Source organism: Phyllobates terribilis, unplaced genomic scaffold (genome assembly GCF_046119375.1).
Source record: "Phyllobates terribilis strain yellow unplaced genomic scaffold, ASM4611937v1 Scaffold_136__1_contigs__length_4911898, whole genome shotgun sequence".
In the NCBI taxonomy this organism is placed as follows: Eukaryota; Metazoa; Chordata; class Amphibia; order Anura; family Dendrobatidae; genus Phyllobates; species Phyllobates terribilis.
The window spans coordinates 1,319,371-1,332,157 of NW_027362896.1; the positions used below are offsets into that span (position 1 = coordinate 1,319,371).

At 42.3% G+C, this 12,787-nt stretch overlaps 1 protein-coding gene across 1 annotated transcript in view; it reads left to right on the top strand.

Moving 5' to 3' along the window:
• LOC141204941 (uncharacterized) overlaps positions 1-9,862 on the top strand; it is an 82,206-nt gene extending 72,344 nt beyond the window's left edge. The window contains exons 11-15 of the mRNA XM_073663981.1: positions 3,678-3,851; positions 3,935-4,058; positions 4,142-4,239; positions 4,438-4,528; positions 7,793-9,862. Coding sequence (XP_073520082.1) covers positions 3,678-3,851; positions 3,935-4,058; positions 4,142-4,239; positions 4,438-4,528; positions 7,793-9,138 — 1,833 coding nt within the window. The 3' untranslated portion in view covers positions 9,139-9,862. The remainder of the gene's footprint in view (positions 1-3,677; positions 3,852-3,934; positions 4,059-4,141; positions 4,240-4,437; positions 4,529-7,792) is intronic.
• The last annotated feature ends 2,925 nt before the right edge of the window (positions 9,863-12,787 follow it).

Sequence of the window (12,787 nt, forward strand, 5' to 3'; positions counted from 1 at the left end):
GGTGTTGGCCTGTTTTAAAAATATGGACAAGGACACTGTGTTTCTAGGGTCCTTACCAAGAAGGACCGGTACTCCTGAGAAAGTTTTGAAAAGTTGATAATGGACTGTCCTGAGCTGCTGTTCCGGGGCCCTTAACCAAGAAGGACCGGTCTCCCATTCAAGAAGACGTTTTTCAGGACCAGTCGTATATTAAAATGTTGTAGTAAATTTAGTAATGTGATAAAATGTCATAGCTGCTGATCTGTGTTGATCGATTAGTGTGGTCGGGGACGACCAACATTAAAGTGTCGGGGAATGTAATAGTGGGGAAGGGCGTAGCCTTCCCTTGGCACTGAGATAGTTAAAGGAAGTGTTCCTGAAGTCAGACCTCTCTGAACTGTTGGTAGACCAAGCTAGGGGTTAGCTTTAGTGGTCCAGTCAGTAGAGTAGAGGGGGAACTTAGTGTCCTGATCAAGCCTTGAGTGACATAGAGCTTGTTCCTGGCATAATTCCTTGTGAGCTGCAGTACCTGAAAACAGCCACAAGATGCCACTGTCCTAGGTGCAGATGTCAGGTTGAGTCTGCTAACAGTGTTACAGACAGTGATGAGTTAATGCTGTGTGATGACAGCTCACTGATGGTGGGCACATTAGGAAAATCTCTGTTTAGTTTCCAGGATCAGGAAGAGATTCTTCATTAAGAGATAGGACAGTGACTTGTACGGGCAGCTAATATATGTGGCTGCTAGGGTAGACGGGAGCTCCATACCCTCAGACAGTGGGAACACCAGTGTGAAAGTCTCCCTACGCAAGAGCAAGAGTCCCTGTTAGCCGGCCGGAGAAACTCATCAAAGGTAGTGAGGACCCGGGGCACTTCTAGTCTGCAGGAAGCAGAGGAAGATAAATAGGACTCCAGGCTAAGACGTGGGGGAGAGATATCGGATCCAGATCACTGTTGGTATTGCGGAAGAGTCTCTTGGGCCAGAGATTAGAGTCACAGAGATGCTTCACTTAAAGAGGGAACCAGGGCTGAAGGAGTTGCCAGCGCCTGTGAGAGAGATGATAACCTGTCGGGCCTTATCCATTATATCTGCCTGTAAATATTGTATATATTCCTCTTCCCCAAGTAAAGTTCAAGTTCTGGTTAAGAACCTCGTGTCCTCTGAATTTATTGCTGCCCTGGTCCCAGAAGAGAAATGCCTGGAGACAGCCGCGATCGGATGGCTTGAAGTAAGTGAAGAGCACCACATACACAGCCACACTTCAGAGGGAGGACACGTATTGTCTGTAGGGTGCCAGAGCGAGAGGGGGCTACAGCTCGCCCACGACTACCTCGCTGGGGCACCTTACACAGTCAACCAACTTCTGGCACCGGTCAGCTGTTATTCCCGCCCAGGATACTTTGACTTCATCCCACAATTTTTTAGCATTTGTTGACTTTGCCTCAGAAACGGCATTTTTGATGTCGCCCCACAAGTGTTCTATCAGATTAAGGTCCGGGGATTGGGCTGGCCACTCCATAACCTCAATTTTGTTGGACTGGAACCTAGATTTTGCTCATTTACTCGTGTATTTAGGGTCGTTGTCTTGTTGAAACACCCATTTCAAGGTCATATCCTCTTCAGCGTAAGGTCACATGACCTCTTCAAGTATTTTAATTTATGCAAACTGGTCCATGATCCCTGGTATGCGGTAAATAGGTCCGGCACCATAGTAAGAGAAACATGCCCATATCATGATGCTGGCACCACCATGCTTCACTGTCTTCAGAGTGTACTGTGGCTTTAATGCAAAGTTTGGGGGTCGTCTGACAAAAGATCTGCGGCCCTTGGAACCAAAAAGAACAATTTTACTTTCATCAGTCTACAAAATGTTTCTCCATTTCTCTTTAGACCAGTTTATGTGTTCTTCAGTAAATTGTATCCGCTTCAGTGGAGGTCTTTTTTTTTTTTTTTTTTAACAATGGGACTTTGCGGGGACTTCTTGCAAAGAGATTAGCTTCACACAGGTGTCTTCTAACTGTCATAGTCCTCACAGGTGACTTGAGACTGTATTTGATCATCCTGGAGCTGATCATTGGCTGAGCCTTTGCCATTCTGGCTATTCTTCGATCCATTCGAATGGTAGTCTTCCGTTTTCTTCCACATCTCTCTGGTTTTGCTTTCCATTTTAAAGCCTTGGAGATCATTTTAGCTGAACAGCCGATCATTGTCTGCACTTATTTATAAGTTTTACTCTCTCCAGTCAACTTTTTAATCAAAGTACGCTGTTATTCAGAACAATGTCTTGAATGACCCGTATTTCTCAGGCTTTCAAGGAGAAATGCATGTACAACATGTGCTGGCTTCACCCTTAAATAAGGGCCACCTGATTCACACCTATTTCTTCATAGAATGATTGACCGCACTAATTTAACGCTACACTGCTATTATTTTGAACACATCCCCTTTCAATTAATTATTCAAATACACAGACTCAAAAACATGCAGATCATGAATGCTGAGTCTGTTGGTTTTCTTAGAATCTTCTGCACCAACTGGTAAAGTGTGACATGTGGTAATATAATTTATACCAAAAACAATGATTAATCTGGTTAGTCATATTGGACTGCTATTATTTTGAACACTATTGTAAAGTGAAAAATATCTCATACCCTACCATCATTATATATAAATGTAAAGCAAAGTTGCATATGAAATATAGGGTACTTAGTGAACTATTTTTGATCAAAAAAAGTATACAAGCCGTCCCACCAGCGACAAGGTGACCCTAAATTGGGACGGTCCTACACTGTCTACTGATATTGGGACCCGGTTCTATTCGTCTACCCTTTTATATGCATTACTTCAACTTTGATATACAGTAAGGTTTTTAATATAGACAGTGTAGGACCGTCCCAATTTATGCAAACAAAAAAGCTTTTATAAATGTATCAAACTTCTGAATGAGTGAATCAGAAATGAGATCTGATGAGATTACAGTACGGGGAAGACGGGAAACATTCATAGAGACAACCAGTGATGATGTAGTCAGTGATGGACTCTGGTCAAATATATTTCTATAGCAAAAGTAGAATATGAAGAAGTCGTCCTCATCATAAAGTAGTTATTTCTCATGTCACATGTAATGAATATCTCCTGCAGTATTGCTAATGCTGATTCCAGTGTCTGTAAATGAGACGAGAATTAGCTTTATGGAAGATGAGTCTATGAGAAACGTGTTCAGCTGCAGACTCTGAGGAAGAAACTGCTTGTTGTCTGTGGCCTAAAATATATAGGTTTTATTACTAGATGTAAAGAAAAAACTAAATACTGTAAAATAATAAATCTCCTCATATGTTTCCCTTATTATCTCCAGTAATTGTATTATTACACAGGATTTTTATGATGTTACATCGGATCATCTTCTTCTCATTCAGGTCTCTACAATATCAGATCCTCTCAGTGAAGTTCTTCTGGATAAGAGAATTTTCCCGATTTACCCATGAACGATGAATATGGACATAGACAACATGGCAGAGCGGATAATGCACCTCACCCTAGAGATCCTCTTCCGGCTTACTGGAGAGGTGAGAGATTCTGATGACGTCACATTACATCATTCTTAACTGACATGAACATGGACAGAACTGGAGAGGTGAGGACTCTGGAAATGTCTGGAGGGAGATTTATTAAAGTGTCTCTCCATAACCAGGATTACACAGTAGTGAAGAAGACCTCTAGTGATCGCTGTCAGGACCCTGTGTCTGAGGGATGGGGAAGACCCCTGAGCCCAATCACGGGGCCTCCACCTCACCCCCTGATACATGAGGACATCAATGACCAGAAGATCCTAGAACTCACCTACAAGATGATGGAGCTGCTGACTGGAGAGGTGACACTGCTGGGAATGCTGGGACATTATACAGTAATGCTATGGAGGGATCGGGGGGATGACGGTATCATTGTATGTGTCAGGTTCCTATAAGGTGTCAGGATGTCGCCGTCTATTTCTCCATGGAGGAGTGGGAGTATTTAGAAGGACACAAAGATCTGTACAAGGACGTCATGATGGAGGTTCCCCAGCCCCTCACATCACCAGGTAATAGACAGGACTAAATACACACGGCCTATAATTATCTGTATGTAAAGAATGAATTCAGTCCCTGTATGTGTTTCCTCCAGATCTATCCAGTAAGAGGACAACACCAGAGAGATGTCCCCATCCTCTTCTTCCACAGGACTGTAAACAAGAAGATCTCAATGTTCCTCAGGATCATCAGGTAGATGGAGAGAAGGTGTCCTGAGATCTCCTCTATGATGTGTAGACGGCTGTGAAGGTCTTGTGCTCAGTCTTGTTTTATCCACTAGTATTATATGCTTTATACTTGTGTAATGAGAGCGGTGGAGACGTCAGGATTAGAGCTGATCATAGATGGGACTTCTCCATCTGTCTGTGACTTTTACAATATTTGTTTCAGGGTGAAGATCTGACCCATATTGATACTACAGAGACATATGTGAGGGGTGATGAGCGGTGTAAAGAGGAGATTCCTACATATGACCACCCAGGTGAGTAGTAACCACTAAATGCAGAGAAGTCACAGATTCTTCTCAGTCACCGGCTGTGGCTGCTTTATCGGTGGTGTAGTCCGGCCATATCACAATCGTGTGTTCACCATTTTGCCTCTAGACCACAACATTCTCCTCCACCAAAAATTGTTCAAATGACTTTTGGCATTGAAAGCCCTTTTCTATAGAACTTACAGCCTGGAGGATCCACCTTCCCCCTGGGATTAGAAGATGCTGACCGTAACCTGTCTGTCTTGGGCCCTATATCATTTAATATATTTATTAATGATCTAGTGGAAGGGTTGCACAGTAAAATAGCAATATTTGCAGATGATACTAAACTTTGTAAAGTAGTTAATACAGATGAGGATAGGGCACAGCTACAGGAGGATTTAGATAAATTGGGGAGTTAGGCCAAAAAATGGCAAAGGAGGGCGACTAAGGTAATAAAGGGAATGGAGGGACTAGAATACCCAGAGAGGTTGTCAAAATTAGGCCTATTTATGTTGGAAAAGAGAAGGCTTAGGGGAGACCTCATAAACATGTATAAATACATCAGGGGGCTGTACAGAGATCTCTCCCATGACCTGTTTATACCAAGGATGGTGACAAAGACGAGGGGGCACACTATGTGTCTGGAGGAAAGGAGGTTCCTGCACCAGCATAGAAGGGGATTCTTTACGGTCAGAGCCGTGAGACTCTGGAACTCTGGGAGAGGAAGTGGTGATGTCCAACTCACTTAATGAGTTCAGGAGAGGCCTGGACGCCTTTCTTGAGAACAATAAAATTACATATTATGCTTAGTGATAGTTAATTAATCCAGGGATTTAATCTGACTGCCAGATTGGTGTCGGGAAGTGAATTTTTCCTCAATGATGTAAATTGGCCTATACCGCATGTTTTTTTTTGCCTTCCCCTGGATCAACGCTGCGGAATAGCTGCAGTGCACAAGAAATAGGCTGAACTGGATGGACACTTGTCTTTTTTCGGCCTTATAAACTATGTAACTATGTAACCTGCCCAGATCTGTAAACTACAAAGCCAAATGACAGCATACATAGAATGAAGAAAAACATTTTGATGGGCCTCTTAGAGAAAGAGGAGGGTAATGATGATGTTGGCTTCCTAGATCCCTGATATCTTATTGGATGAATCTACTTTCTCTCCCTTCTGTGCTGCTGAATGTGCTCATATGGTCCCTATAAGACCAGGTCCAGTCTTTTTGGCCAACTTCACTTTTATGATCGACAACATTAAATGTGCAGTGACGGCCAAGTGTGAATTTCTCTACAATAGCAACAGAGTTTCCCTTTATCTCGACTTTTCAGTTTCTTTTAAAACTCATTAATTTCAAGAAGGATTGTGATTGTGATAAACTACATAAAAAAAATTACACCTGTACCATGATATATCTCTAAACTGTGCGTTGAATATGGCTGTAATATACATTTATTCATGTCTGCCTGAGATGTGTTGGCATGGCTCGAGCCATTGCCTCTTCCAAATGCATGAGATCTAAATGAGTAACTACACTGTGTTCCAAATTATTGTGCAAATAATATTTTCTCAGATTTTCCCAAATTACCTATATGAATTGCAGTCATTGTAATTTTCCAGTCAAATAACTATTAGAGTACAATTGAAAGGTTTTTGTACAAACTGCCTATGATAACAGTATATGTTTAAAAAAATAAAAAACTCAAACTGCACTCAAAATGCATGTTCCAAATTATTATGCACAGCAGAGTTTTCAACCTTTTCATTTTAATAAAGAACAAAAAAATGGTCATTTTTGAAATTATAAGCATTAGCTGGTTATTACAAACTGAAATCAAACAGTTTTCAACTCAAAACTTTATTCTAGGTGATGTTACATTTGCACATAGGACCCCTTGTTCGAAAGGAGCTTCTGAACTCTCTCGTCCATTGAATTTGTCAGGTTTTGGATGGTTTCTGCTTTAATTGTTTTGCATGAGGACAGAATACCCTCCCAGAGCTGTTGCTTAGATGTGAACTGCCTCCCGCCATCATAGACACTCCTTTTGATGATGCTCCAGAGGTTCTCAATGGGGTTGAGGTCAGGGGAGCATGGGTGCCACACCATAAGTTTGTCCCCTTTTATGCCCATAGCAGCCAGAGATGCAGATGTGTTATGTGCAGCATGAGACGGGGCATTATCATGCATGAAAATGATCTTGCTGCGGAATGCACGGTTCTTCTTCTTGAACCATGGAAGGAAGTGCTGTTTGAGAAACTCAACATACATTATGGAGTTCATCTTTACCCCTTCAGGGATCTTAAAAGGGCCGCCAATCTCTCTCCCCATGATTCCAGCCCAAAACATTACTCCACCTCCTCCTTGTTAGCGCCGTAGCCGTGTTTTCATGGGGTGTCAATCAACCAGCCATCCTCCACTCCATCCATCTGGATCATCGAGATCATTTCATGCATGATAATGCCCCTGAATAACAGAAGCAGATCCCAGAAGAAATGGGACACACCAATTTCAGAAGCCCTAATATGACAAAATGGCAGAAAACCAGAGCAGTAGAAATCCCCGTAAAGTGACTCCATTTTGGAGATTATAACCCTCAGTGAAATAATCTATAGGAGTAGGGACTATTTTGACGCCACAGTCACTTTCCGGAAATTTGCACACAGTGGATGTTGGAGAGTGAAAATTACAAATATGCCATTTTATTACCCAACACATAGTGCCCAGATTGTGCTCCAGGAGAGACACACCATAAATTAAGTGGGTTCTTCTCACTATAGTAATGCCAAATACATGGATACTGAATGTGGTTTGGGCGCATTGCAAGGCTCAGAAGAGAGGGGGTGATTTGACTTTGGCAGAGTGGATATTGGTGGATTGGATTATGGAAGCCATGTTACTTATCAAGAGCCTTTGAGACACTAATAATGTGGAAACCTCTGTTTTTCCACTGACAGATTATGGACGTGAGTGGGGACTTGTTTTTTTGTGAGATGAGTAGAAGTTTTTATTGGTATTTTATTCACCTACATAACATTGTTTGGTGGCTTTTTATGCTTTATTTGGGAGGCAGAATAACAAACAGTTGAACACCACGATCCACTGGTTCATCCTATGAGGTTTTCTATTAGACTATGAACTGTCATTGTCCTGGTGAATAATTCAATATTTTTACATAACTTGCCATTTTTACAGACAGTAGAAATGTTCAAAAATATAAAATTCAAGGATATTTTATTAAAAATAATAATTGCTTTTCTTCTTGGCAGATGACTGTACCAGGAGATCAGAGGGACAGCCGACATCTTCAATTTTTAAATCAGATGATCTTGAGATCCCACAGGATACAATTGAAGTGAATGCCATTACTCCAGATATACCATCATCCCCTCACAGCAATGATCTGTCATCTGATCCTATGAAACAGGTCCTATCTTCAGATTTACTACCGACTACTAAGGAAAATCAAAGTTTCAAAATAAGCATTAAAAAACGAATTGCTCCTAAATCAAAGAAGCCATTTTCACTTTCAGAAAAAATTCACACAGCCACAGTGGAGAATAGATTTTATTGTTCCAAGTGTGGGAGATGTTTTAACCAAAAATCAGATTTTGTTAGGCACCAGAGAATTCACACAGGGGAGAAGCAATTTTCATGTTTAAAATGTGGGAAATGTTTTGTAAGGAAATCACACCTTGTTAGACACCAGAGAACCCACACAGGGGAGAAGCCTTTTTCATGTTCAGAATGTGGGAAATGTTTTAATCAGAAATCACATTTTGTTAAGCACCAGAAAACTCACACAGGGGAGAAGCCTTTTTCCTGTTCAGTATGTGGGAAATGTTTTACATATAAATCAAGTATTATCAGACATCAGAGAACTCACAAAGGGGAGAAGCCTTTTTCATGTTTAGAATGTGGGAAATATTTTACAGAGAAATCAAATTTGAGTAATCACCAGAGAATTCACACAGGTGAAAAGCCTTTTTCCTGTTCAGAATGTGGAAAACGTTTTACAGATAAATCAAGTCTTACCAGACACCATAGAACTCACACAGGGGAGAAGCCTTTTTCATGTTCAGAATGTGGGAAACGTTTTTACCAGAAATCAGATTTTGTTAAGCACCAGAGAACTCACACAGGGGAGAAGCCTTTTTCCTGTTCAGAATGTGGGAAATGTTTTAACCAAAAATCAGATTTTGTTAGGCACAAGAGAATCCATACAGGGGAGAAGCCTTTTTCCTGTTCAGAATGTGGGAAATGTTTTAACCAAAAATCAGATTTTGTTAAGCACCAGAGAATCCATACAGGGGAGAAGCCTTTTTCCTGTTCAGAATGTGGGAAATGTTTCACCGAGAAATCAACTCTTGTTGTACATCAACGAACTCATACAGGGGTGAAGCCTTTTTCATGTTCAGAATGTGGGAAATATTTTGCAAAAAAATCACATTTGGGTAACCACCAGAGAATCCACACAGGGGAGAAGCCTTTCTCCTGTTCAGAATGTGGGAAATGTTTTAACCAGAAACCATATTTTGTTAAGCACCAGAAAATTCACACAGGGGAGAAGAGGAGAAACCTTTTTCATGTTAAGAATGGGGAAAATGTTTTATGAACAAATCATCTCTTAGTCACCAAAGAATTCACACGGAGGAGAAGCCTTTTTCCTGTTCAGAATGTGGGAAATGTTTCATCGAGAAATCAACTCTTGTTGTACATCAACGAACTCATACAGGGATGAAGCCTTTTTCATGTTCAGAATGTGGGAAATATTTTACAAAAAAATCACATTTGGGTAACCACCAGAGAATTCACACAGGGGTGAAGAGGAGAAGTCTTTTTCATGTTAAGAATGGGGAAAATGTTTTGTGAACAAATCATCTCTTCTTAGTCACCAAAGAATTCACACGGAGGAGAAGCCTTTTTCATGTTCAGAATGTGGGAAATGTTTTAACTGAAAATTGTATCATCTTAAAGAGGTTGTTAACTACAAGGACAACCCTTTGTCATTCCTCATGTTTGGCCTCTTTAAAATATTAACACTCATACTCCCCTTCCAGTGTTGTCTGGACTCGCATTCCCAGAGCTCATATGAGGTTTTAGTATCACACGAGCCCGGCCCCCTTTCAGCGCCCGCTTCACTGGCCCCACTTTCTGATGTATTGAACATCAATTTACTGACTGAAGTTGAATATGTTAAAAATGAACCTTTATTAGGATATGCTAAAAATGTGTATTCACGAATCCACCGTACTCTTTCCGCAGTCTATCCACTCTGACCCTTTTCTTTAGGTCAAATTTGGATACTAAAAATTAGAATAAAAGAACCGTGTACATTATCCTTCTAGGTGTCGGTATTGCTGTTTTTTATTAGACCACAGCACTATATTTTTGGTTTTGTGCCTCTTCAAGAAGCATTGGTAATTAAAGACCATTCCAATTTATGCGTATTAATACAATGGAAATAATTCCTCTAATGGCACTTCAATAAATATTCCCAATGGGAAATCCAAGCATTTTTCCGGCAGAACCTACAAGGAGGTCAGGGGGCAGTGAAAATGTTGAAATGTATGGAAAAAAGTGCTGAATGGAAGGAAACCAGCATGTGGAAGACCCCTGGAAGCATCTCTGACTCCACGATCACTTCTGAGAACAATGGTGTCACACTTTAAGGACTGTCAATAAAACATTCAAAATTGACGAGAAATTGGAGTTTATAGGAAAAAATGTTAAGAAACATTTTTCCTGTATTATGACTTGAATATAAAGCTAAATTTAAAAATATATATGATTTAAGTAAACCAAATTTAATTTTTTATTAAAAATTGGAAATTTCATTGTAATTTATGAAGGAAGCAAAAAGTGCCAAAAATTAGGGATGCAGAGGGACTCAAATACACCCTATGGTAGACATAAAGGAGGGCCTCATAAACATTCCATTCAAATTATGTATTGGAATTCCTAGACTCATAAAAGCTGTGAACTAAGTGCAAATCCTGCCAAAAATTACAAGCAGAGTGTAACGGGTCTGGGAGGTGGAACCTCTGAGCAACTATACAAAGGGGCAGTCCTTGTAAGGAAGCGGGTGGCTCCCAGGGAAGGCGGGCAGGTAGTCACGGCAAGTGACAGGGACAGTCTCTGGGTAGAAGGGCAGGAGGTCACGGCAAGTGACGGGGACAGTCTCTTGACAGGCGGATGGTCACGGCAAGTGACAGCAGGGTAAGAGTCTCTAGACAGGCAGGTGGTCACGGCAAGTGACAGCAGGATAAGAGTCACTAGACGGGCGGGTGGTCACGGCAAGTGACAGCAGGGAAAGAGTCTCTAGACGGGCAGGTGGTCACGGCAAGTGACAGCAGGGAAAGAGTCTCTAGAAAGGCTAGCAGGCAGGTAGCAGGTGAGCGCTCCCAGGTGAGCAGGCAAGAGTCTCTGGACAGGCAGGTGGTCACGGCAAGTGACGGCAGAGCCTCCAGGTAGGCTAGCAGGCAGGTAGCAGATGAGCGCTCCCAGGTGAGCGGGCAGGAGTCTCTGGACAGGCAGGTGGTCACGGCAAGTGACGGCAGAGCCTCCAGGTAGGCTAGCAGGCAGGTAGCAGGTGAGCGCTCCCAGGTGAGCGGGCGGGCAGATCCATAGACAGACTGACAGGTGTTGGAAGGCAGACTGTCGGACCGCAGGAATGCAAGCAGATAGACAGGAATCAGGTAGGTATCAAGCAGAGATCTGGCAGGTAACTGGCAGGTATCTGGTAACGGGACCTGAGGGCTGAAGCAGAGTTGAAAGGCTTTGCAACAACATTACTTGGGCACCTCCATTTTGGAGGAGGTGCCTTATATATGGTGAGGTCCTCCGGCCATTGCCCCTTTAAGAGAGGGGGAGCGTGCGTGCCCTAAGCACAGAGGCCGGGAAGCAGCGCACGCTGCCAGCAGAGCGGGAGGAAGCCGACGGGCACGGAGCGGAGAGGTGAGGGGAACGGCATCCCTGCCTAGCAGGAGGCAGGGACGCCGACGCTACACAGAGTCATCCATAGACCCTTGAAGGCAGCAACTGTAATGCCTCATAAAAAAATTAAGAAAGTGTATGTGGTGCTTCTACACTCATAAAGGCTTTGCACAAAGTGCAAAGCCAAGAAAGAATTATAAGTAGGACCATCCAGTCATCCATAGACCCAAGACGGTAACAACTGGTGGGCCTCATTCAAATATTGAACATTGAAAACACTTTATGGGCTGCTGTCATCTGGTGGTGTGGAAAAGTCAAATCTAATCCAGGGTTTTTTCAATGTTATCAGAGTGAGCCTGTCAGCACTTTCTGTTGATAGGCGAAAGCGCCCATCTGTTATGACCCCCCGGTGGCCCTAAAAATCTGCTCAGACGATGTTAGTGGCAGGGCAGCAAAACACCTCGAAGGCATAGAGCGACAGCTAATAGCTAATGCCAGGTGTCCAGCTTTGAGACCCAATAGCTGAAGGTCACAGAGGTATTGGGGAGTACTCTTGTTTTGTCGTCCAGGTATTGCTTGACCATCTTTAAAAACTTTTCCCTCTTTAAAAATACCCGGTCATCAGGGCATGGACGCTGAGAGGATGTCATGAAATTGGCCCAGGTCTTTGACAGTGTGCCTCTGCTGTGTGTCTCACTCGCCTCTCTTCTTTTGATGGGCAAGGAATCTTGCCCTCTGCCGCTAGTGTCTGATGGGGAATTTTTTCAACATATTTTCCACAACGGCCTACTGGTATAGCACCATTTTAGAAGACCTGTCCCCCCTCAGGAAGAAGAGATGTAAAGTTCTCCTTGTAGCGTGGGTCTAGCAGGGTGAACAACCAGTACTCTCTTTTCTGTGCCAGATGAATGTAACACGAGGGTCATGGGAAAGGCAGTGGTACATAAAGTCTGCCATACAGTCCTGCTTATCGATATTGGTACCCATGAAGTTTAAGTACATGATGTGGAATATCTCCTGAAAAAAAATAAACCTGTGAAACAGTTTTTTTGTATAGCGCACTCGTGTTAAATACAAAAGAGCAAATGATAAACAATTATTATTCTAAAACCAAAAACAATGGGAGGGAAAAATAGAAAAACCTAAAGCTTGCTATGTCACTGGTATTGGCAGCCTTTAAATTTATTTAGTATGGAAACATATTTTGACTCGCCTGTGGTAAATCACAAAAGAGATTCACCTGTGATTAATTGTCGGTGCCCATGTGACATGAATTAGCCATTGAATGATGACTTCAGTGTTTTAAAAAGCCAAATGGTAGGCTCTGT